Consider the following 25152-nt stretch of genomic DNA (forward strand, 5'->3'; position numbering starts at 1 on the left):
CTTATATTGGTGCTTTGGATTATTTTCTTTAAAGATGAAATACTGTAGTTCCTACTTTAAGTTATCAGGAAGCTGTACTTTAAATGAAGTTATCAGCAGCCCCACACATTCCTCAACAGAAGTTCTTGTGCTGAGATATTAAGAAATTGTCCATAAAGATATTAACTAGATGACCAGTTGTTTCTGACCCTCAACACAAATGTATCTTGGTCTTCTTGCCATAGCTCACAAAGAATTGATGGCTGAACAATGAACTCTCTTGCTTTTCTGTGGGTTGGACCTTGTTCAATTTTCAGAGGGACATGACTACATATCATTTAATAAAAAGCTGTGTGTTTAAAGCACCCCAGAGAAAAAAAATTATTACCTGCAAGTGAAAAGCAGAAGCTGGTACACGATGTGTCATGGAGGTCGCACGTCTGTCTGTACTCTCTGTAGCCAGCATTAGAATTGCAAAGGCAAAGACCAGGGAATAATGATCCAAATATCATGGTGCCTGCAGCCATAGAGAGGAACAAAACATGATGAAAAGGCTCACACTTTCTCATAGTGTTGCACCTCGTTGTACCCTGCTCAGACTTTCAGTACCACACACCTGGTCAGTCGCTACATAAAGTCAGCACGCTTGTTGGATTTTTCATTTCATCCAAAACTCACAGAAATTGTTGAACCAATCGTTCAGCAAAAAAAAAAAAAGAAAAGCTGGACCCGGTTCCACTTTGGCAGCAGCACAATACATCATCTGGCAAGAGCACATTCCTGGTAGAATCCTTTGTAAAGTGAATACTGTAATTCTGCTGCATCAAAAACATGAATGTATGACTCACACTGGCTTGTAATCATCCCACCATTACCCATAGCTGTCAAATCTGAAATCTGTTTTACTGTTGTATTCACTGTCAGCGTAGGAGGGAGGGCCTTGAGTCTTTTGGACATAAAAACAAGGGGTTTTATCCATTAAGTCACTTTCATTTCCAATATTGTTTTTGCTTAGCCGGTAATGACAATAATTTATGTACAGTAATGTGGCTGTAGCTGTTGCTCAACAAGACATATACCTAAGTGACAGATATTACATTTACTCTAAATGAATTTGAATGTATAATGACTGTGATGACTGTGAAGGCCCTGGGCACCACAGGCCTGTAAAGCAGCATTCAAATCTATCAAATAATTACCCTGCTGTCAGAAAAAGAATTAAAGGAAAATGTGAGTAAATTAAAGTAAATGAAGGTACAATTAAAAAGGAGCCACACACACACACACACACACACACACACACACACACACACATCCCCCATGACCCCTGTCATCCCTATGCCTCGTGACGTCAGAGTCGCCTTTAAAAGCTGCTGGATAGCGGAGCAGACGGCACTTTACACAACTGTCCATCCTGCGAGAGCCTCCAGTGTAAACGCGGATTACAATTAATCCAAAAGAAGTGAGATGGAGATGACAGACTTACCAAACATAAAATAAACAGTTAGAAATAGGTTGAGTGGTGTGCAAACTGGGATGAATAATAACAGTTGTCTGAAAAATATGAAGGCGAGAAAGGAAGCTGGTGCGCTCACTTGAATTTGGTGAAAAAAGAAGAGGAGACGCGCGATGCGTTAAGGTAACAGGTGCCACTGCGGTCACAATGTGTCTTTTTGCCTTTGTGTCGGTGTCAGTTTTGTAGGAAGCTGCTGCATGCTCTCGACATCAATGGAGGAATGTGCGTTTTGAACACAACGTTGAGTCGCTCAGGTCCCATGCCCCAGAGGAAAAACAGCATGGAGAAAGACTTAAGGAAGAAGCTGGTTTTCATAAACTTTGCGATGTGACCAACCTTAACTACCGAAACGGCTCCAGAGTGAAGAGAAGCTCTGATGAATGGACCGCAGCATGTTTTCTGGTCAGGCTGGTCTGAATTACAGCTTCAACCTGAGCGATGACCGGCAGCTGGTGGACACGCCGGCGGGCAGAGGGAACCTCTCCCCCGCGGGCTTTGTAGTGCTGTCCGTGGTGCTGGGCTTCATCATGACTTTTGGCTTCCTCAACAACTTCGTCGTCCTGCTTCTGTTTTGCAAATTCAAGAAGCTGCGAACACCGGTTAACATGCTGCTGCTGAACATCAGTGTCAGTGACATGTTGGTGTGCTTGTTCGGCACTACTCTCAGTTTCGCCTCTAGTATTCGTGGGAAGTGGCTGCTGGGGCGCAGCGGCTGCAGCTGGTACGGCTTCATCAACTCCTGCTTTGGTACGTACTTTATGTTTTCTGACACTTTGCAGACGCCCGAGCAAAAATATTATTTCAGCTCTTATGTTTGAGAAAGTAAATGTGGTATATGGCATTTTACATAACGATAGCACTATTTATGGTGATATTGTAGATTTTCTGGACATATACGCTTCAGCACTTTATGGACAAGATAAACACATGGGAATGAATACAACCTGAGATAATGAAGCGAAAGCGATTAGATGCATAAATTATGTTTTCTGAAGAGTATGGCTGTCCATCCTCACACCATCTGTTAATTTATTTACTCTGAGAAGCCGTTTAGGCCAAAATTGAATACTTCACGTGCACATAGGCTACAGGCTACATATATACTGGTACTAAGCACTTGCACGTACAGGCTGTCATGCAAATACATACATATGTACATGAGTGAGAGAAAGTGTGTGTGTTTGTGTAAGTATCCATGTATTTGACTGTGAGAATGTATGTGTGTGTGTATGTCAGAATGTTTTATGCTCATGCTTGAGTATTTATATGGGTGTGTTTAGTAAGTATGTGTGTACATGCGTGGTTGAGTATGCATGTATCTGGAAGGCACCGGAAATTGTAGCCACAAGGTGAGGAAAGTCAGTTACTGAGAACATGGTACTCGGTGCACCATTTGAGCCTGCGTATAGATATGTTGGTTCTATTTCACATGGGATATGTAAAGACAGTGGACAGCCCACTTCTCTCGTCATCAGCTCAAGACCAATCACGGACAAACTACCGCTAGCTGGACACCAGGCCGGTCATATCAGACATGAGGGTTAGGGGTCAGGGTTGGCTACAGTTGAAACCCAATACTTGTTTCACTTATAACATTGGTATTGTGAACAGAATAAAGTGAAAATCAAGCAACACCTCCTTATCAATAATCACTATATTTTACAACCAAAGGTTCACAATTTTCTTTCCCTTTTCCACTATTAAAGATCCCATGATTGTCAGAGGGGAACAGAAATACGAATCTACCGTTGGCAGAACATTGTGATCTTTTCCATACTAGATAGAGGTAACATGTTCTTGCTCTGGAACACGGTCACAGCCATAGCTCCACAAGGTGGAGAGGGACCAGGATCCTCCTGGTGGCACCTCAGTGGCACCCTGTGCCCCACCCCACGTTCTACTTTTTTTTTTTAAGTATATTTTTTTGGGCTTTTTATGCCTTTATTGGGCAGGATAGTAGAGAGACAGGAAATGGGGAGGCAGAGAGGGGGAATGACATGCAGTAAAGGCCGTCCGATGCGGGACTCGAACCGGGGCCAGCTGCAGCTATATTTCATCTAATTAATTCCGCCAAAGAGGTTACGATTTCGCTTGTTTAAAAATACTAAGGGAAAAAAATAGACTCTTTACTAATCCTCTGTCTCATTAATGTAAGAGTGAAAAAGAAATGAGCCGAGCTGAGATAGTTCACGTATACTGGGTACTCCGCTTGGCTCACATGCTAGTTGTGTTGTGTGGCTACTATGAGAACCAGTCACTTCTGGGCTTCCTGTACAACAATAGCTGCTACTGAGTCTACTGGACACTCAATATGACTCCACTCCCAAAGATATTACATCAAACACTGCAGATAGCTCCCATTTTCACTCTTTGCTTTGCTGTTAAGGGATTATGTTCTGGAAAGCCATTCTTTAGTCATGCAATATACATTTGGCCTGTGATTGATAATTGATAATAGATAATACATAATAGATAATAGATCATAATTTCTTAATAGATCATTTGGACACAACTGTATCATTGTATAATCTGTATGTCTTGTGAAGTTAAGTTCTGTTTATTCACCTTCTGTGTTTTGTTATGCCTCACTGAAAAAAAGAGAATTTTGTTGGGGAGGAATTTCCAGTGAACTGAAATACTTCATACTGTGTTTTTGAAGTAAGCGGGTGTTCGTTTTGACTTTGAGTTTGCTCCCCTCGGGGCTTCCATACTGTGGTGCTCAGTATTTGTTTGTGTGGCATGATAATGAACGCAGGAGATGGTGCACACTGAGTACTGACGTCCAGTGAGTCTGTCAGTTACCAGACATCAGAGGCTTATGTACAATGCTTATTTCATGTTGCTGTTCACCTGCAAATATTGTACCTGCAGGACTTGGTAAAAAACTCTGAAATGCTGATGAGATATGCTGCTTCACATTGATGAGACACTGACTTCTCAAATACACGTATATATATTTTACATACATATATGTATATAATGTACACACACACACACATAAATATATATAAGACTAGCGGTAGAGAGCGATGTCTACCATGTTGGTCCAAAATCCCCCATAGGTGTTCAACCAGGTTGAGATCTGGTGACTGAGAAGGCCATAACATATGATTCAAGCCATTCAGTGAGCTGTGTGGAGGCATCTGCATTTGCTGTTTCTCCACTCATTTATATGTAATTCTGTACATTTATTTTGTACTTGTAATGTACAAATGTTACACAAAAAAAAAAACACTCACGAGCAATACAAGCAATCTTGTATCATCTTTCACAGTGGTACTCCTATATGAGAGAAGTATTACAGTACATTACTTGTTGTCCACAGTGGTGGCCTTGTTAAAAGAACAATAAAACGTCAGTGCAATGATACACGCTTACGCTTGAATGTGTATGAAAATGGCAAAGCGCTCTGGTTAAACTGCAAACAACCATATTAATACCTGACTTTGATTATTCATTTCTTTTACAAATATCCCGGCCACCATCCGCACCCTGCTGTTTCTCCTTCAGATGAGATAGCAGAGGAGCTGCTTCTATACCTCTTTGCCGGAGCACTTACTCACACATCATGTGTAACAACATGATTGATCACCAGTTGCCTGAGGCTAGTTTCAAACAAGGATAAAATTTAAAAAGGCTTGTGGAGGATGTCATTTATTTTGAAGAGAGCAGTGAAAACATAGAAAGTCCCTCCCATCTTCTCTACAAATCATCTTGTCTGTCTATTTAGAAAACCAAAGGTAATGCCAGAGACCAACATGATGTAGAATGACTCATGTTTATTCAATCCATTTATTAAAGTTGCTCAGTGTAGATTTACACGTTTGCCGAGTAATGCCTTTGATTCACAACAGGATCATTTGTGATGAATTTGGTGATCCTCTGACTTGACATCTATTGCCATCATCAGGTCACATTTTTTATTTAGTGTATGACCAACGCATTTACAGATTACAATGTATGTGTTAAAGGGTTTTTTTAACAACAGGGTTACTTAATTGCTTGTGTGGGATGTTGACAATAGATATTGCAAATCTTGGCTCAGACATGACGTGCTGTGGTCATCACTCTCCTATGTGTGCATTATGTTGAACACATATACATACATAAGGGTAGAGAGTAGGACTCTAATGCACTTCTGAGCTGCTAAAACATGTAAGTCATAGACGGTTTCATAAAAAAATCATATTTTTGAGCTAAAAAAAAACAGACTGGTTGGTTGTAATAGAGTGGTTGGCCAGAGTGAGGGTGACCTAAAGGAGAAAAACAACTGCTGTCAGAGTGGCATCGCAACCATTATTTTTGGGTTTTTCATCAGAAGGTGTTGTGGTGAAAAAAAACACTGAACCACGAATATGTCATCATGTTGCTTCGAATAATCCTAAAAGTCCTAGATTTTCCAGCAGTTCAAGAAGAGCTACATGATAATACATGAGAGTGAAATGAAGAATTATTCAGTGAAAGTATGTTCACTGTTTTTCATTATAAATAGATAGTTTCACAAACAGCAACATGTTTAGAATAGTAATCAACCCATAACGTGACATTACAGGTTACTGAAATGTTAAATGTTAAAAGGTATTACCTAGTTGTGTTTTCATTTTGAATTGAAATATTTATCACAAGCATTGTGAGGTTCACGTGCTACAATCCTTCAGATAGAGAATAGCTCTTAAACCAAGAAAGCAATCAGAAATACTTTTAGCTGTGCAATGTGTCAAAAAGAATTTCTCTTTCTCTTTCATGGTTAAGAACAAGAAGGAACACTTCACATTTTTCAAAGGTTAATATAGGATTCAATAACATCCAGATGAAATCCATATTAATTCCAGTCAGTCAAACTAATTCCATGATTACTGCTGCCTGTCAATGGTGATCATCACTATTGTGTAATAGTATTGGCATTCTATCTTATTTCCAGCTGGTGAATGATGTAGGCTTTGGCATTGCAGGCTTGAAACACATAAAGATATTAAAAATGCTGTAATGGCATTGTAGAATGTAAAATCCTAAAAGCTTTATTTTTAATGAGATGACAGTTGTTCATTTCTTCAGTAAGGTAATCCTCAGAAAGAAACACGGGGGTGGAGTTAATCAGTTTTTTTCATGTTAAATTCTTCTCCATATGGTTTGTTTTGTCTTTTTACCTCCAATAATAACCTCCCCATTTCCATTATACTTTATTTTCTAGGTTGCACCAAGACAAAAGTCCTGTACTGTTTCGGCTATTGGAGGAATACTGTGTGTAGGATTGTAAAATATTTGGAGTAGGTTGTGTAGCTATTGCATTTACTCAAATAATGAATTATTCTCATTGAACTTGCACTGTATTCAATAGTGTTTGTGTAATTATTCTCATTGACAGAGGAGGGAGACAAATGTTCCACACTGAAAATTAAATTGAGTTTAGGAAACAAAAATAAGGCCCAAATCTAATCTCCGCCATGATAGACTTACATACAGACAACTACCCAAGAAAATGCTTGAGGGCCTCTACATGAGCTCTCACTTCTGCAAATGAGTTGGGTATACTTCTTGCATGATAAGATTTGTTTGTGTGAACATTAAAATACTACTACTACTACATATAACATCATATCAACTTGGATTTAATTACAGTGAACGACTGTCTTTGGCTCATGTGAGGCCCATATATTTATTAGGGTTTAAGGTACTTACATACCAAGTTGAGTATTATCGAAACATCTGAGTTAATAAATAATTATGGCTTGGCGTGTTGACATGAATGCTATTTACAAGTTGGAAACTTGTTAGAACAGTAGTTGTGATATGACAAGAATGCAGCATTAGCCTCTCTAGCAGCTCTGTGAGGCTGTGATAATCGCTGCAAAAAAATCAAGATGTTATCGGACACCTGTTGAGATCCAAGGTTTGTTTTTGATCCTGCAGCGGAGGAAAAGTAAAAAAAAGTGGCCATATGCTGGTGTTGTGTGAGAGGATAGTAATAGCAATTATTAATTTAGCCTCTGAGGACCATGAATATGAAAAGGTGAAGAGTACGTGAGATTTCTGGTGGCTCCCATCAACAAGATTTGAACAGAAGGAGAGGATTTGATGTGAGGAGGTTGCCTCTTTTCTTTAGTTACCTTCAGGTGTTTTTTCCACACAAGTCGGTAGACTATGTGTTGGCCTACTTTATAGACTGTATGTTTATCCATTTTAGTACATACACATTCATCTCTCCCTTAGCTGTAATATATTACCCTGTAAAACTTGATGTCTGCTCTAAGAGCTTATTTTGACTTTAATTGGAAACGTTTGCATTTCTGAAGTTGGGGCATGTAGAAGTGACCCTGAACTCTACTCATGTACGAACTGCCCCCGATGTATCATCGGTGTGTTAGTGTAGGTGTGATAGGTATGTGCTGTTGAAGTAGCGCTGTATGAATGTGTGTGTGAATGGGTGAATGTGACTCGCAGTATAAAAGCAATTTGAGTGGTCAGTAAGACTAGAAAAGCCCTATATAAATGCAATCCATTTACTTTAATCTTCACTGTATATTATAAGTTCTGAGTGACAGTAAAAAGAGGCTTTCAAGCATTTTGTCATGCTTCAACTGTTTTTCCTCTCAAAAGATTTTGTGCCTTCTAACTCCCCATTCCTCAAATGCCAGATATTACAATATGACTAGTCCTGCACAAAGGTTTTGTCATGAGTCTTCCCTTGTTTTTGAATTATAATGGAAAATGTTGGTAACATCATGACACTGTGAAATAGGAGAAAATGAGAAAGATATAGAGCTCAGAGAAGAAGATATGAATGGTGGCGGGTGGGTGACAAGGTTAGATTTGGCCAGGGCTGTTTCAGGGAGCATTAATCCTCCATAAAAAAGTATGATAACTGCTCTGAACAATTGGTTTGTTCTGTTCTATTTTATAATGCAGAAACGCAACATAGATCCAACAATCAGAGGACACATGAAAAAAGCCAGTACTGAGGCCCTGTGGTGACTGCTGCTCCATCACAATGTGTGTGCACCGTGTGGAAACTACTGACATGTCATAGATGGGATTATAGCTTCAATCAGCCACAGATAAAGAATGAAGAAAAACAATATGATTGAAACTAAGAAACTAAATTTACATTTCAAATGCATCACTATCAAAATCCGCCGCAGTTCTAAATTAGGTCCCATGGTTCAAAATTAATCTATATTATCATCTGACAATAACTAATTAGGTAGTTAGACAAAATAAACACTTAGATTTTATTACAAGTTCTGTTTTGTTGTTAGTGCCCTTTAGAGCTGGAGAGGGTTAGAGGATTTTTGTAAGTTTTGCTTTTGCTACAGCTAACATTAGCATCAACAGGTGTTTACTTACCAGTCTAGAAGAAATGTTGAGCATGCGAAGAGTTGTCTCCACCTGTGGAAAGCAACACCAATGTGAACTCTATCTCTATCATGTCTTTTCCTCTACTGAAGTTAACACGCTAACTGGCTAGCCCTGGATGTTTCGTCACTTTCTGATAGCAACTCACTGTAGCCTCCACTTTGCCCTGAAGGGGCAGTGCTGCTCAGAGGGCATTATAACCTCTTGTATTAAAAAGACAATGATGGCCAAAGATCTTTCACCACCCACTCCTGATTGACTCCAGGTTTTACTTTCAATCAAACAAGACACTGATTGAAATTCACTTTATGCACCTCTAATGGTTAACTTCACTGAGATGGTTTGGGTTGTGAAATAGTTGGGAAACCCCAGAGAGTGACTAATACAGTGTATGTGTCCACTAAGCCCTGCTAATGCAGAAGCTCTAGAGATGGCATAGTCGGTGCACTGAAATATTTCCACAACTAATGGATGGATGGAAGTGACATTTTACACAGACAGCAATGGTTCCCAGCAGATGGATCCAACTCACTTTGGTGATCCCTTTACTTTTGCTCTAGCAACAACAACAGCAGGTTGATATTTTTACTTATTTACTTATATCAACATATTCTGAATGGATTGGAAAAAATGTTGTATAGACAATAATTTTTCCAAAATGATTACTGATGCGGTTGATCCTTTGACATTTTCCCTAGCATATTTTATATTGAAATGTCTTATTGGATAGATTGACATACATTTTTGTGAAGACATTAATGGTTTTCTAGAGGATGAATGCTACTGACTTTTCTTCTGGCAACATGAGGTTGACATTTGTGGTGAAGATCAAAATGTTTCATCAACTATTGGATGGATTGTCATACAATCTGGGTTGTCCCTTGCAGAATGAATTGTTATCACTTTGATGATTCCCTGACTTTTCATTTAGCACCACCATCAGGTCAAATTTTGAATGTGTTGTTTTTGACCAAGCACCTGCTAAACTAAAAGCCCATGAAGCACGTACCACACAACAACTTTTGTAGTCAAGGCTCACCAACAAAGTATTCAAGAACAAAATTGCCGGCACATCAGACCCACACACGCAAACAACAGCAGCAGACCATGTCCAGACCATTAATCAGAGAGGAAAGAAGAAAAAACAAAGTTCCGTTTCACAAATCTGTTTTCATTTTTTAGACTTGTTGTCTAATCTATGATTTTTGGTGAGATATTTGATCATTTCAACATTTATGGAAATAAAACCATGTGAGAAGTTTAGAGGGGAAAATCACCATTTGGTGGACTCTTAACAACTCAGACATCTGAAATGTGACCCTGATTAAACACTGCTTTTTGTAAGAATAAGCCAAAAAAGTGGAAATGTACTTAATTAATTTCCATCACTGATAATACAATTACTTAGCTTTCATCACATAGGTATTTTAATATTGTTCAATTAACAAACCAGATAAAACTCCTGAGTGACAACAAAGAGGGTGTTTCTTAAAAACCTAACACCAAAAAGGTGAGACTAACTAAGCCACCACACCAACAGAAAAGACTATTTACATGAATAACCCTAACCCTGACTGAGCACCAGTGTTTGCCAACATTAGATATTGGTAATGAAATGATAAGCTAACATTGGAAATGAATCGGCGCTTTCAGCTAGCTAACATTAGCTAGCTAAACTGTAACTTGAGGCAAAAGTTAGAAACAAGATAACGTCAGCGTTCATCTGTAGATGCTTCACACAATCTCATTCAGAAACAGTGGTTAAGACAGTACAGTGTATTAAACCAACTGGATAGTTTGCTACTGCCACTTACATTTACCATCACTGACGCACGGGGGCAAGACGCAACGCGAGACACTGACGCGAGTAAGAAAAGTAAATAAGACTTGACGTCAGGGTTAGGGAATGGTACGGCCCAATTTAGGGGTGTCTGAAATCGTATCACAAGATTCTTCAAAGCATGAGTATGGAAAACATATTGTAATAGTTATAATTACAGGTATCTTACACTGACTGATTTAAAGTATTGTCTTCATTATTTTTTTCATGTTATTTTTGGTATTTTATAAAACTTTGTTAAATGTTTCTGTTCATTGTCTTGGTGAGCCAGATGACTTAAAGCTGCCTACACTCACTCCTCTGCCTCTCTATCTTCCTCAGGTATTGTGTCGCTGATCTCTCTGGTGATCCTCTCCTATGACCGTTATAGCACTCTGACTGTATACAACAAACGAGGGCCAAGCTACCGCAAGCCCCTGCTGGCTGTTGGGGGCTCTTGGCTATACTCCTTGTTCTGGACAGTGCCCCCCCTACTGGGCTGGAGCAGCTATGACATAGAGGGGGCAGGAACAAGCTGCTCTGTATCCTGGACGGTTCGGACAACCCAGTCTCACGCCTACATCATCTGTCTCTTCACTTTCTGCTTGGGTCTACCTGTCCTGGTGATGATCTACTGCTATGGCAGGCTGCTCTGGGCAGTCAAACAGGTAGAGAGACAGTACAGAATATGTGTGTGCTTGTGTTTATGCTATTTTCCTGTTAGATGTTTGAGGCGATACCACACGTTACTTGAATGTATTATCCATCAAAATCCACCTTTTGTGTATTTGTGTAACACTGCAAGCTTGAAAGGAGGCTAAAATAGTTTTAATTTTTCATAAAGAACAGCGGGTGGTATATGTGATATAAATCCATATCAGGTATCTTTGAATCCAATGGTGTCCACTTTTTGAGGTCAGAACATTTTCAAAAGATCTGTGGAAGCTTTTCAAATCAGTGTATGTTCAGCCAGCAACCCCATGAAAAGCGGCATCCATTAATTACTGCATTCATTAAATTTCAGTGTCTAGTGGAGCGGCAGAGTGGTGGACTCAAAGCTCTCTTCTTATGTTCATCAACATCATCTTCAAAAAAGAAAAACATTAAAAAAAGCTTTATGAGTCTAGAAAAAGAACCCCGATGCTTGAATTGCTCTTTTATGACAATGACTCTTCACACAACATCAGAGCCGAAGGGTCATGAACAGATCATTGCATGAGAAGAGCAAATCGTTACATATGGTATTGAGTGGCCTTTGCAGACCCCCAGGTAATGGCAAGATCAAAGGTCAAGGTCAAAGTTTTCATGTTCCCAAGCCTGTGCGCTGGAAGTGCACATGGCCTCTCACTACTCCCATCTGACATTACTTGTGCTAAGTACTGGCAGAGTACGAGGCATTTTCAGGAATTTTTTGGTCTGCTTCGGGACCATGAAATAGCCAGTAAAAAGGCATAGCTTCCCCGTCCTCCGCTGGGACTACAGAAATAGCTTCTTTCTGCTCTAGCTCCTGTATCTTGCTGGAGGGAGAATCCGCTTCCTCCTGGGAAGAAATTTGTCTCTCACACACCACAGTGGAGGAAAGAGATATTTTCCAAAATTGAAGCAAACAACCCAAATATAGGGCTTGCTCCATCAATTAAATTTGACTGTGTTGTGACAACAAACCTGATGCACGCTAAAAGAATATACCTGAAAACTCTTTGGGCCTCTCTACCATTGAAATGTCCCAGTTGGACATGTTTGTGGTGACACATTGGAAAGGTCAATGTCTCCCTGTCAGTCACATTAAAATCCTAGGACACTACACATCCATCTCAGACATCTCCCAAACAGAAGTGAGAGAAGATGACATTTGTGATGATGTAACATCAATGAAATCTTCAGCACAGCTGTAATGAAGTTTGATGGAAGAATTAATTAGGCTAAATACACCAGCAGCAAATGTCAGGTTTGGATGACAGTGTAGATCAAGGAGGCATCCATCACAGAAAAGTTACACCTGCAATTTCTCCACTCAGCTATTAGACCAGAGTGCAGTGCAGCTAGAAGGTGTTTTCACACATACACTGTCTGTACTGCTCGGCAAAGTAAGGGAACAAGGGAACTCATTACTTAAAGTTTTCTTTTGTGAGGCAGGTTAGGGAAAAAGTTGTTAGTAGTTTTCTCTTATTATTGAAGCAGTTTTGTTGTCTTTTAAATACATCAAACGAAACCAACCGGTAACGTGCGTTAGTTCCTCACAGAATAACCCACTGAACACAGCAAAATGATATTATCCTCACACTGTAAGTGGATCCAGCTGTATGGACAATAGCTGGACTTCCAGGCGTCTTTTCACCATTCATCACTGTTAAGTACATCTAAAGCATCCATGGCTCTGACTGGTACATGGAGTTTTGCTGAGTTTTAGGGAGTGACTTCACTCCACTTAAGTAAGTTAAATCCTTTGCACTCCAAGAGATTTAGATAGTTTAATCTTAAGGGTAAAGGGGGTTAGCACTGCAGGGGATTATCATAGCATTCCACTTCAGACAAAATGTAAGCCACTTGTTTCTTCTCATTTTAATCCAGTGTCTTTTAAAGCACTTTGGACCTCCGTTTTTAAAATGCTATACATATAGAGATTATTAGAATATGATTGTGTAGAACACAAACACAGAAGGATAATGAAGGAGGAGGAGTTGTTGTTGGTTTCCCTAAATAAATCATTTTCTCCGTTTGGACTGACCCCTGGTATCAAAAGGCAGCTTTTGCAAAGTGCCCTTGGTCTATAATCACCTCTGTATGGGTCACATAAGATGAATTGGTTACAGTTCAGTTTCATTACTTTTGTTCAGTCACTTACACACAAAAACATTAACACACGTCACACACTTTAGACCTAATAAGTTTCATGTCATGTCAGATCAGGAAATCATTACCCTAAAGTTACCTGATCATTGGGCAAAGGCACTGAGTGGGAACTGGATGTGTGTCAACTCACACACCGGGAGGCTTTTGAAGACTGAATTAACACGCTGACTCAGAAAGTGATTTAATTTTCTGATTGTGTCATCATCCGTCCGTTCAAAGTGAACAGAGCTGATCACAAAACAAACAAGATGGAAAGCAGTTTCTTTATGTAAGATACCACAAATATGTGAAAGTCCCCCTCCGTAGTCAGCCCAGGCGACTACAGTGATTCAGTGCATGCACAAACACCATGATTAATACTACAAAGCATTCCCTATAATTCCACAATATATTGTACATTCCTGCAGAAATATCACATCACATCATACATTATATTATAGGGATTTATTTATGTCACTTTGGCTTTGGTCTCGAGTTATTTATTTTTTTACACCTTTTTTAAAGGCCAGGCTCGCATTAAGTCTGTCTGAAAGTAATACCTATGTGCCGTATGTATATTGACTGAGTATTAGTTGAAATCATTTCTCCTGTCTATGTTGGCTGCTAAAAGATCCATTCTTTTGAGAAATTTTCACAGTAATGGTTGACAAAATCCTCCGTCCTTGTGCAAAAATGCATTCGAACAGCTCATTTGAAAGTTTCCTCAGTTAGAGTGGCTAAGTTTAGTGTTTTCAGTACAAAAATCTTCTTTTTTATTAACTATTAATGCCTCAATTCTCCAGTTTGTTGCAAACTTGTAGAGACTAATTTGACTCATAATGACAGTGTGTGAGTGCATGAGAAATCACAAGTAGAATAGTGTAATGGTGTGTACATTTTTTTTGTGAGCATTTGAAAAATGTTGTCAACCTATATGTTGTTATAATATGTTTGTCTTATTCAGACAGAAACAACTACATCAAAATGATAGCAAATGGTTTTACACTTTGAATGAGCTGAAAAAACAAGTTGGAAAAACTAATCCACTCTCATCAAATATGAGCTTAGTAAAGTCAACAATACCAGAAGCTCTGCACATAGAGAAGGGTGGTGGTGTGACCAGCACGATTATACAACCCAGTGTGTACACCTGCGTGATACTAGCTGATTCTAGTGTTGAAGCACCTGGTCAATGAATCACTGATATGAGGTATGAATAAAACAGCTGATGGCAATCAGTGTCTGTCTGAACTGATCATGGACACGTTATGAGAGCTGAATACAATGCCACCATTCAGCCTTGCTGCTCATTTAAACCAGTGGCCAGTGCTATCACAACAATACAAAGAAAGCATTTTAGTCATAGACCACCATTATAAAAGAGATATCTGTTAACCTTGAAATGCAAACAAGATCAGTTATTACTCTTTCTATTATGACTTCCATGATGGTTTTATATTTCTAAAATCCTCCCACAGTCTACAAAAAGGCACTTTTAAACAAACCTTACTACCGGTTCGGAGTCCCGGTCTTTCAGTGTCAATCGTTGCAGAAGTTTAAGAAGTCTGCAAGCCAAGCTGCTGCTAACGTTTGCTCAGCTTCTTGCTCTGAAGAACTTGAGATCCAAATGTCTGATGACTGAAATCCTTCATCCGGTTGAAATATACAGTTAAAACGACGAAAACGTAAAAAAGTATATCCTAAAAATGTGGCGTAAAATTGGATCAAATGTCCATTATGACCACTTATAGCAATACAGAAGAGGTACATATTGTACCTTTAAGTGTGTGACATCATCTCAATGTAAAATCCTTGAGCTGAGTGCGCAGATGGAGCCAGAAATAGAAACACTAATGTGCAGCTGGCCGAACGATGTGGAAGCAAACCCAGAAGCTAGAAAAACGATTTGGCTTATGCACTGGGCAAATAATTGTCACTCATATAAATAATTGCCAGTGTCTGCTTCAGATAATACGTCCATGGAACTGAAATAAAGCTTCATTACTGTGGGAAGGTATGCAACAACAGACTCCCTCACCTACTTTCTCAGTGTAAAAGTAAACAATGATGAGAGAAGAAAAACATCAATGTTACCAGAAAAGGGGGGAATTTTATTTTCAACTTGCTTCTTGAATAGGAATTTATTGGATATCTCCTGCATGAGTAACTATTTCATGCTATTGAAGTTATATCATCCATGATTGGAGCTGAGCCCCTGCTGGCTCTGTCTCACTCAAATCCCATCAAAACTGAACATCATTTGCATGAGGTGCGCAGGAGTCTCAAATAAAGTTATGAGAAAGAACTGGGCTTAGTGGGTTACGTAGAGTATCTGCGTGTATCATGCAGTGAGCTGGAAAAGTCTCCCACTTCAGTCCAACTCATGATCATAATTTATCAACATAACAGAAGGGTGAAAGAAGGGCTAAGATTAAGGAAGAGCCATCTGTGTTTGAAGACATCCAAAGAGTGATGTTAAGAGAACTTTAATTGGATTAGGATTAAGATACAGCTTTGATTATATATATATCAAGAGACCGCCTGTGTGTAAGTAGATTTGTTGAATTTGGTTACTGCTACTAATCTGCTCAGTCCTCTCAATAATCTTCCTCCCAGACTGAGGAAGACCAGTTGTGCTCTAAACATCATCCTCTCTGTGTAGAATTAAAGAAGGGAAACAAGGTAGCAGTGTGTGGGTATGAAGTTTAGATTTTCTACTGTCTGATTTCATCATCTTATAGATATACAGATAGTTACAATTAACAAGTCATTGCCTTTTTGCATCTCTTTTGTTATTGATGCATAATAGAGCAGTGAACTAATGAAAACTGTTACTATATCGATGCCTTCCCATAGATGACATGTTCATCAGTTTTTTAAAAATGTCTGCGTATGTTGTTCTCTGGATTAGCAACACAGCAGGTGCATTCAGTGACTGCTGGAAGTCAGAGCGTCCTTGAATGCACATTCAACCTGGGGTCTTTCTAAATGTGACTTGTATTTTTCAAGTTTGTCCTGCAAGTTTAGTACAAAGACAGAAAACCATCAGCTGCCTTGAAAGATAGGAAATAAAAGATGGAAATGAATCAAGAGAACAAACTATCAAAACATCTCAGCTCGATCACTTTCTCCTACTCTCATGCACAGGTGGGCAAGATCCGAAAGACTGCAGCCCGCAGGAGAGAGTATCACATACTGTTTATGGTTCTGACCACAGCCGCCTGCTACCTGTTGTGCTGGATGCCTTATGGCGTCGTGGCCATGATGGCAACATTCGGTCCGCCCAACATCATTAGTCCTGTGGCCAGCGTGGTGCCCTCGCTACTGGCCAAGAGCAGCACCGTCATCAACCCTCTCATCTACATACTTATGAATAAACAGGTAAGTCAACAAACGTGTGATGCTTGTGTGTTTGTGTGTGTGTGTGTTTGTTGACCAAACTCAAAGTCATCATTTGGAAAATCAAGGACAGTTTGACATGTACAACAGCTTTATTTACACAGTAAAAAAGACAAATTACAACAGCTGAAATCATACAAATGGTCTATTTAAATATTAATTCAAGTGTAATAAGAGGAGAATTCACTGACAAATCAAAGTCAAGAAGAACACCCTAAGGCTGTTGGGAGTGAAACACGACCTTCACTCTTCATATGTTCAGTTATGGATGCTTCTTTTTCTCTTCCTCATTTGGGGAATGCTGCAGGAGGAAAATGTATTAAAAAAATCTTTTTTAAAAAAACTTAAAATGTTGAGCAATCCTCCAGAGGCAGTGTGTGTTGCAGCAGATCCAACAAAACTGAAAAAAAAAAACACCAGACATGAAAAATAGGCCTCAAGAGTAAGGAGCTGAGAGGAGGCGGCTGAGAGAGCCAAAAAGTAATAAACAGTGTAGCATGTTTTCTCATCCCACCGCTTCAACCGTGGTCAGACATTAAAGTTAATGTCAACTTTCACTAAAATGTCCTGTATTTAATACTGGCAATAAAACTGTTGTATTGAAGAAGATCAAAAATTAATTTATGTTTCATCTTAAGCATCCCAGAGAAAGCAGAAGCACCATAGGGGTCCTGCTATCACTTTACTTCCTCATCCCGGGTTTAAATTGCCCAGCTGAGACATAATTAAAAGGGAATTTGGCACAATATTAAGATGTGAAGATGAAGTTGCCAGAAGGAAATTGCACTCACTCAAGTGCATCCAGGGAATTAGTGATACCTGCACCGCAGCTGGATGTGATTTCCCTGGCCACAAGCATGCATTAAAATCTGTAAAACACCGTGTGTGAAAAAGAAAAAAATCTTATAGTACAATCGCCTCTCACAACATTAATGACAATGGTGTCTACTTGCAGCACAGTACGGCACAGACAGTTTAAGACTCGGCCCTGATCTTGACTTGCATGCTCTGTGCGTTGGAAAGTGATCAAAAATGATTAGAGATATACATGTACAATATGTTCAGGGTTTCTGCACCTTCAGTGTGTTACAATCACAAGTACTAAAACATTTAGTAATTTATCTCGACAGAGAAACGTAAAAACCTACAGCAGAGCTGAAAACCTGCATGGTTTTAAATGAATGCTGAAATCTCCTTATGTTTCAAAAATGGTTCTTTGCGTCTATTTTGTAAACCTCTGGTACAGTCCTCTAACAGTTGCTGAATTTCTGACTTTACTGGGGTCCTTGTACCACAGCAGCTTCTAATGACATGCCATATAATCAACATGAAACTGGGGCTGGGTATCAAACCTTCATACTTTTAGTACTCGAGCCTTGATTATCAGAAACTCTCTTTTATTTATTATGACATAACTTGTCAACTGCTATTAATCAATGTATTAACCATTGTGTGAGATGCTGCACGTCAGTGAGGAGAACTACTTTCTCGGTAATATTCGATTCGCAGAATTTTGCATCAATGTGATGAAGTACTTTTTTCATGTATGCAATTCACTGAATTAACTTTTTTAATTAACTGTCTGGTTCTTTCATCAACACATAGTTTCGATAATGACATGCAGTATATAAGTGTTACAATATAAAATACCATGATAGAGGATTTTACCTATATTGTCCACCCCTACTATGAAATATTGGAACCTGGCGCTAAATATTTGGTCAAATTCTTGTTTCTTTCCTTCAATTTGTTGAGTTTGTTGAATGATACCAACCCCAGAATCATCTACATACAACTACAACTACTACAACTACTACTGAGCCATCTTCTTCAACATTCAAAGCAACATTTCTGTGACACGTTTTTCACAACTTATACTGAACCACAACCAAATGGCACAAGCACATTTTGTAAAATAGCACAGCGAGTAATAAAAATCTCTGTTATAGGCAGGATTTTTTCTGACTGCATGTCTGCGGCAAAGAAAAAACAAACACAAGAACAAAAAACAAAAAAAACAAACAAAAAAAAACCTCACAAGTAACCCTCTTTTCTACACTGAGCCAATAACTCTAGCTTGTGCTGCAGATGTGGCACTGACTCACTGTAAACATAAAAGTCTTCCTAGGAGGAGACAAAGCAAATCTGGTGATATTACCGGTTCAAATTCCTCTTTTATAATCATCTTTACTCTGAGCTGTGGAAGGGCACAGACCAATATCAGAGGATTCAGAGAATATGAGACATTTATAGTTGTAGGAAATGAGCTTCATGCTTGTTATGTGACGAGGAAATAACCCTGCAATGAGCTGCACATACGCAGACCCACGCTGCAGTAGTAAGCTCCAGGAAGGGTTTGGCCGTTCCACGCTGTGGCAAAATTACATTCAATAAAAGAGTGAACTGACCGTCAAAAACAGGGGCTGGTAATTGCAGGGGCAGAGCTGAGAATCCCCCTGACACAGATCACTTCAGCGTTATCAACTGCTCCGCACCTCTCATGGCAACCGAACTGCACGGTACTGCAGTCCTGCCACAGTATACAGTGCATGTTTCCAAACAGCCACAAGGCAACCCGAGGGAAGTGTTCAGTCGACCACTAGGCACAGGGTTACGGCTGTTCTGAGCACCTGTTTGTACTGTAGATCCATTTTGGCCCCATTTGTTTTGATTTAATTACATCCTCAGTAAAAAAAGAAAAAATGTGACTATAGCACGCAATAACACACAACACAGCTTCTGATTTCATGAGAAGAAATCAGAACAATGCCAAACAGGAACACCTGCTATAGAGCATGAAATGTACAGTAATATGACTTATGTGACTAAATCTGCCTTTTACTCTTTGCGTTCCTCTGCATGTGTCTGCAGCGTGTTTGTGAATGTGTGTTGCATTTGTGACATTCAGCATGAATGACTTCTTTGCTTATTCACAACCCTTTGGACCAGAAACAAAAAAGAAAAATAAAATCACAAATATCCACCGTTATAAACAGTGGCCTTTCCTTTAAGTGGAGAACCACCCGTCACTATTTAAAAACACGGATTTTTACACCATTGAAACACACCCAGTTATTGAAAATTCACTTGTCTATCTAAAAACATTGATCTGTTGCTACCCTAGTCAGCTCCACAGCTAACGTGGCTCAGCTAAAGCAGAGAGAAACATCTTGTACAGATCCATCTCGGAGACTCCTCCTGCAGGTCTCTGGTCTGGTAAACCCTCTTGATGAAGACAAATTCTTTCAGAAGCCTCCACGCTGATCCCTCCCCAGAGGGGGGTATGGCTTATGTTCTTCATGGGTCTAATTTGAAACTTGTAAGATTCATCCTCTTTGTCTCCAGTGGTTTTATTGCACCTCTCCCTTAGTCAGCCAGAAAAGGCCAGAGTGTGTGTGTACATCAAGGTAAGTCAGCTTTCATATCTCAGATGTCACAGTCGACGGTGCTGAAGCCTGGGAGAGTGACCCGTCCCTTCCTCCTCAGGTCACTCTCGGGGCCCGTGTTGATCCGCTGGATCAGGCTCTTCTCGTATAGGAGGGGATGGTAGGCACCCAGTGTACAGGCAGCGTCATAATAACGCTCGTGGTAGTGGCACAGGTCTGTCTGCCTCATGGAGGGAATGTACTCGTACACGTGCACCTGCTCGCACAGCGCCATCATCAGGAGGATACCTGCAATGGGAACAGAAAGAGAAACTCTGACATTTACTTGTAATCATCTCCTGGCTTACTTTAAAACCTGCTGTTACCCTCAACAGGGGAATTTGGCAAAGAGCAGTGTCCTTTATTTTTCATTGCCCAGTACAGCCACAGTCTGATCTGTTGGCCGTTAAGCAGCTGTACTGGGGCAGTTTGGGGTTAAATTAATTGTTTTGGGAAACGCACTTGAATGCTTTCCGGTCGGGAGTTAGATGTAATAGCCTTCCTCAAAGTCGGCTACACTTGCTCCTTTAGGGAAAGCATTTATCATAAGATCTCCACCAGATCTGCACAATGTCAAAAGTCAAGGGCTGCAGTTAGACCGTGCAGTTCTAGGGAACACATGCAATTGTTAAGTGCAAATGTGAGGTTCAGTTGTGCTGAAAAAAGGAGCATGCATGTTCAGCAAAAGCCTCCTTTAGATTAAAACAGAACTGAATACATAATATATGAAGACAGTGGGTTTTCCTGCCTCAGCAGGCGCTGCATCGTATCTTTTGTACACACTGATATGTTACCAGCACAGAGAAATGTTGGCTCCCACGTACATTTTATTACCTTTGTTGTTTTTCTTTCCACCTTGCTTTTTACTTTGCTGCTGATCTCCATTTATCATTTTCTCTTTTGTGATTATTATTCTGCTCAAAACCCTACTCCTACCCCTGCTACATTGCTGCTCTCCAGTGTGATCACACACACACACACACACACACACACACACACACACACACACACACACACACACACACACACACACTGTTTCCATGTGTTGGGTCGCCTACTTCTTTTGTTGGATTGTGCTTTTGCAGCACAATCCAACAAAACCAGTGGAAATGAGAATGTGATTGTTTTCCACAACCGCACACGTTAAAGGCCATCAGAATCATCAAAACAGTCCTCAAGTAATGGCCTTCAAAACCGCAGAACACAGGTGCCCTTACAAGAACTTGTCGTGTCCCATGTGTGTGTGAAAAAGCCCCGCCTCGAGTTGTACAAATTCATCATGCAACAGAAATGAAAGGTCAGTGGTAAGTGTTGGAGGCAACCGCCTCTACTGCCAGTGCAACAGGCCATTAGGGGACCATTCTCTCCTCTCAGGCATACCTATCTGTTCACTCTGAGGACATGTAAGTGCACTTAGACATGTTTTCTGCCTAATCAAACTGAGCAGACCAGCGCAACGAGCCTCTCTGGCAGTGTGAAACAAAGGCCAATCCATCTCTGACGTTACCAAGGACTCACACTTTGGCGGGCTTACATTATGTTCACATTATCTTTCTTTCCCTCTCAGTTCTACAGGTATTTCCTGATTCTGTTCCACTGTGCTCACTGGTCAGCGGAGAACGGCAACATCTCCATGCCGTCCAAGACCACGGTGATCAAGCTTAACCGCAGAGTGTACAGCAACACGGTGGCCTGCACCGCCCAGATCTCCACCGACACCCTCAACCAGTGCTGCAGCACTCCGGCCACCAGGCAAACAACCCCCCCGAGGTCACTACCAGAGCCTGAATGTCCTGAATATAACCCGACCACAAACACGGTCATCACGCAGCAGGAATAACTCACGCCTGATAACTGCGCTTACAGTGTGAACTACAGTGACACGTGGACTCATGCCTGACGCATTTAGACAGTAAATGTAGTATTTATATGAGCTTGTGTTTGTATAGAACAGAATCGTTTTGTGTGTGCGCCCAGTTTGAGTTTTTGTATTTATTTTTTCATGTGCAAGGTACTAGATGACCATAGAAATACAAATTCCATACATTATACACAATATGGCCAAGTATATGTGTATATATGTATTCAGTATATGTGTCTGTTCAACATCTCATTCCTCGACTATCTGCATTTACATGTTGATATAACAGCCTGCACTTTTCTGGGAAAGCTTTCCATAAGAACCTGGCTGCAGGGATGTGATCTCATTCAGCCCCTGATGTTTGGCGATGAGGCCTGACTCACAGTCAACGCTCCAGTTCATCCCAAAAATGAGTTGGACTGGTTTAGGTCAGGGCTCTGTGCAGGCCAGCTGAGCTCTTCCTTACCAAATTACCAAATTACCAAAGGAAAGTCTTTCTTTCTTTCTTTCTTTCTTTCTTTCTTTCTTCACAAGTTGAAACAGGAGAGGGTCTTCCTCGAATTGCTGCTAAATGTTAGTAGCTTACTATTGTGCAAAATATTGTCTTATGCTGATGTTTCAGTTTAATTGGAACTAAGGTGACAAACACAAACCGTCCAGACCAAAAGTATATAACTGTTATTTACTTTTGGCCACGTAATGTCTTTAACCCTTGGTTTTTTTTTTTAGGTCTGGACTGTAAGTGCATGACATGCTTTTATCCCAATAGTCATTGATTGATCAATTCAAAACTGTTAGTTGATATACGAGGTTTAGATTGTTGTCGTTGTTAGATTGTTGTTGTTTTTAATGAAACAATCTGCAGATCTTATCACCTACTGAGCACATTTTCTGTAAACATGAGAAACAGGGTAAAAACGTAGAAGGGTCGAGCATTTTATGGTTTCTCAAAATCCTCGTCTCTTAAAGATTCCTGACCCCAGCTGCACATACAGGTTGAAGATTTGTATTGATTTCAGAATTGTAGCATTTATGTGTTTTTATTCCTTCACACTGTGACGCCTAACGTATTTAACATTTCTGTGATAACTTTCACACATATAATTTATGTTAGCTCAATTCCTTTTTGAAATCCATGGACTGTTTTTTTTTTTTCTTTTTACAAAGCAAAGATCTGGTGCCTTTTTCTCTGTTGCTGTTTAGTCAGTCTGTCATTTTGCTGCTGTAAATGGCCAGGCTCCAATCAGTGTCTAAGTGGATTGATGTATTTGTCATTTCATGCCCATCTTTTCTTCCTCTTACTCCGGCCTCTGTACTGCTCGGACTGTAAATATTGCAGATTCCTAAAAGTTCTCACACAAAGACCTTATCCTGCATTTAACTTACAACTTGTATATATCTAAAGTTAATCATTTTGTTCTGCATGTAGCCAAATATTTGTTTTTTTTCTACTTGTGTGTGTTTGTTTCTGTCCTGGTTACTTTGTGCTGCATGATTTCTTTTGTTTCTTTGTACATTACATTTTAAAATTGATCAGATATCTTGAAGTGAGACACAAACACTTAGACCTGTATTAGATTAAAGAACTCTGTAGCAGTGACTGGTCACATCTGTAGTCCCACTCGGGGGCAAAGAAGAACCAACATAGACCCCATACACCCTATAGACAGGAGGCCATGGGGGCAAGTGAGACAACGCTGACCACTATGGCCAAGACAGGTGGACCACAAGAAAGGGGGATATGGGATGCCAAGTGGCTCCTATATCATCAGCGTTTAGTGTCCTCCATGCCAGGAGGAGAGAGGCCAGTCTGAAATGGGAGAGAAGCTGTGATGTGTCACAACAAGACGTACAACATGACCAGCCAAAGAGTAATGGTCGGCCAAGAGGACACAGTGTGATGGCTAGGAGAGGGAGATTGCTGTGATGCAACGTGCTCAAAGAGCTAAGTTTAAGGAATTTGTAAAAGCTTCTCTGAGTGTGTGCGTTTTCCTCAGCAGACGACGTGTAGATTTAGAGGGTTTCTCCACCTCGTCCGCAATGTTCTCGACCAGAAGAACCAGGACCGGAACGCAAAAACCTACTGGAGACAGAAACTGCTGAAATTTAATGGCCCTGAGTGAAAAGGTCACAAGTCATAACGCAGATATCAAGCATGTTTGATATGAACTCCAGATGTGGTTGCTTTCCTCAAAGACTGTGATGGCTGACCTTCTCACTGCAGGGTGCTGCCAAATATGTTTTCTGACAATCTGACTTGAGCCCACCCGGATGCTTCGTTGAGTCAGTTCCAGTTGTGAATGGATGCCAACGCTACTGACTGAACGGAACAATATTAGAGCTGACAATAATGTATTTTATTATTGGATTTAATCAATTTAATGAATATCATTGCTGTGGAAGAAAATGAATGCACTGCCTAAAAGAGGCTGGTGGTTCTCATGAGAATGATATGGAAACAAAATGAACTGTATGACTCAAAATGACGTGAGGCTCTGATGTGCCCGAGTACTGGCAAGAGATTTCCGTCCCTTTCATAATGATCAACACTAAAAAAAAATAGAAAAGTGCCACACCTGTCACTCAGTGATGCTGAAAAAGAGTAGATGTTGTGTGAAATTTTAACTCTGACAATAAATTCATGGGATGTTTGAAAACCTGTACGTGACAAGACAGTGTTTAAACCTTCTGTTTGTGTTCAGAAGAGGTGGCATACCCGCACATAACAGAAATTAAAGTGTGATATGAATCTAAAAATGAAATGATTGTGTTTTGGTAGACAACGGCTGATTGGTGACAGTGTTAGAATTCCTTCTGTGGAGAGAAGAAAGATCCCTTCATGGCATGAGTACAGTGCACAGTGCCGCCCCTCCCTCTTGTAGTCATAATGACTGCATTTCTTAGAAAAGACAAGGACAGAACCCTGTATTTAGGATGTCACCCTGATAAAAGGAGTAATTAACAAGCA

General features: G+C 40.1%; 2 protein-coding genes across 3 annotated transcripts in view; one reads left to right on the forward strand and one right to left on the reverse strand.

The window, feature by feature from the left end:
- The first annotated feature begins 1397 nt into the window (after positions 1-1397).
- Positions 1398-24855, forward strand: LOC111662109 (vertebrate ancient opsin-like). The gene is made up of 4 exons (XM_023415860.2): positions 1398-2242; positions 11010-11335; positions 16647-16880; positions 21891-24855. The coding sequence occupies exons 1-4, from the start codon at positions 1876-1878 to the stop codon at positions 22161-22163; spliced, it is 1200 nt and encodes a 399-aa protein (XP_023271628.1). The 5' UTR covers positions 1398-1875; the 3' UTR covers positions 22164-24855.
- Positions 16972-25152, reverse strand: part of LOC111662108 (beta-galactoside alpha-2,6-sialyltransferase 2) — a 39540-nt gene continuing 31359 nt past the window's right edge. For both annotated transcript variants that reach the window (XM_023415859.2, XM_023415858.2), the window contains one exon: positions 16972-20572. In XM_023415859.2, coding sequence (XP_023271627.1) covers positions 20325-20572 — 248 coding nt within the window. In that variant the 3' untranslated portion in view covers positions 16972-20324. The remainder of the gene's footprint in view (positions 20573-25152) is intronic.

This window comes from Seriola lalandi, unplaced genomic scaffold (genome assembly GCF_002814215.2).
Source record: "Seriola lalandi dorsalis isolate HSWRI2012SDOR001 ecotype SW California unplaced genomic scaffold, Sedor1 jcf7180002054559, whole genome shotgun sequence".
NCBI lineage: Eukaryota > Metazoa > Chordata > Actinopteri > Carangiformes > Carangidae > Seriola > Seriola lalandi.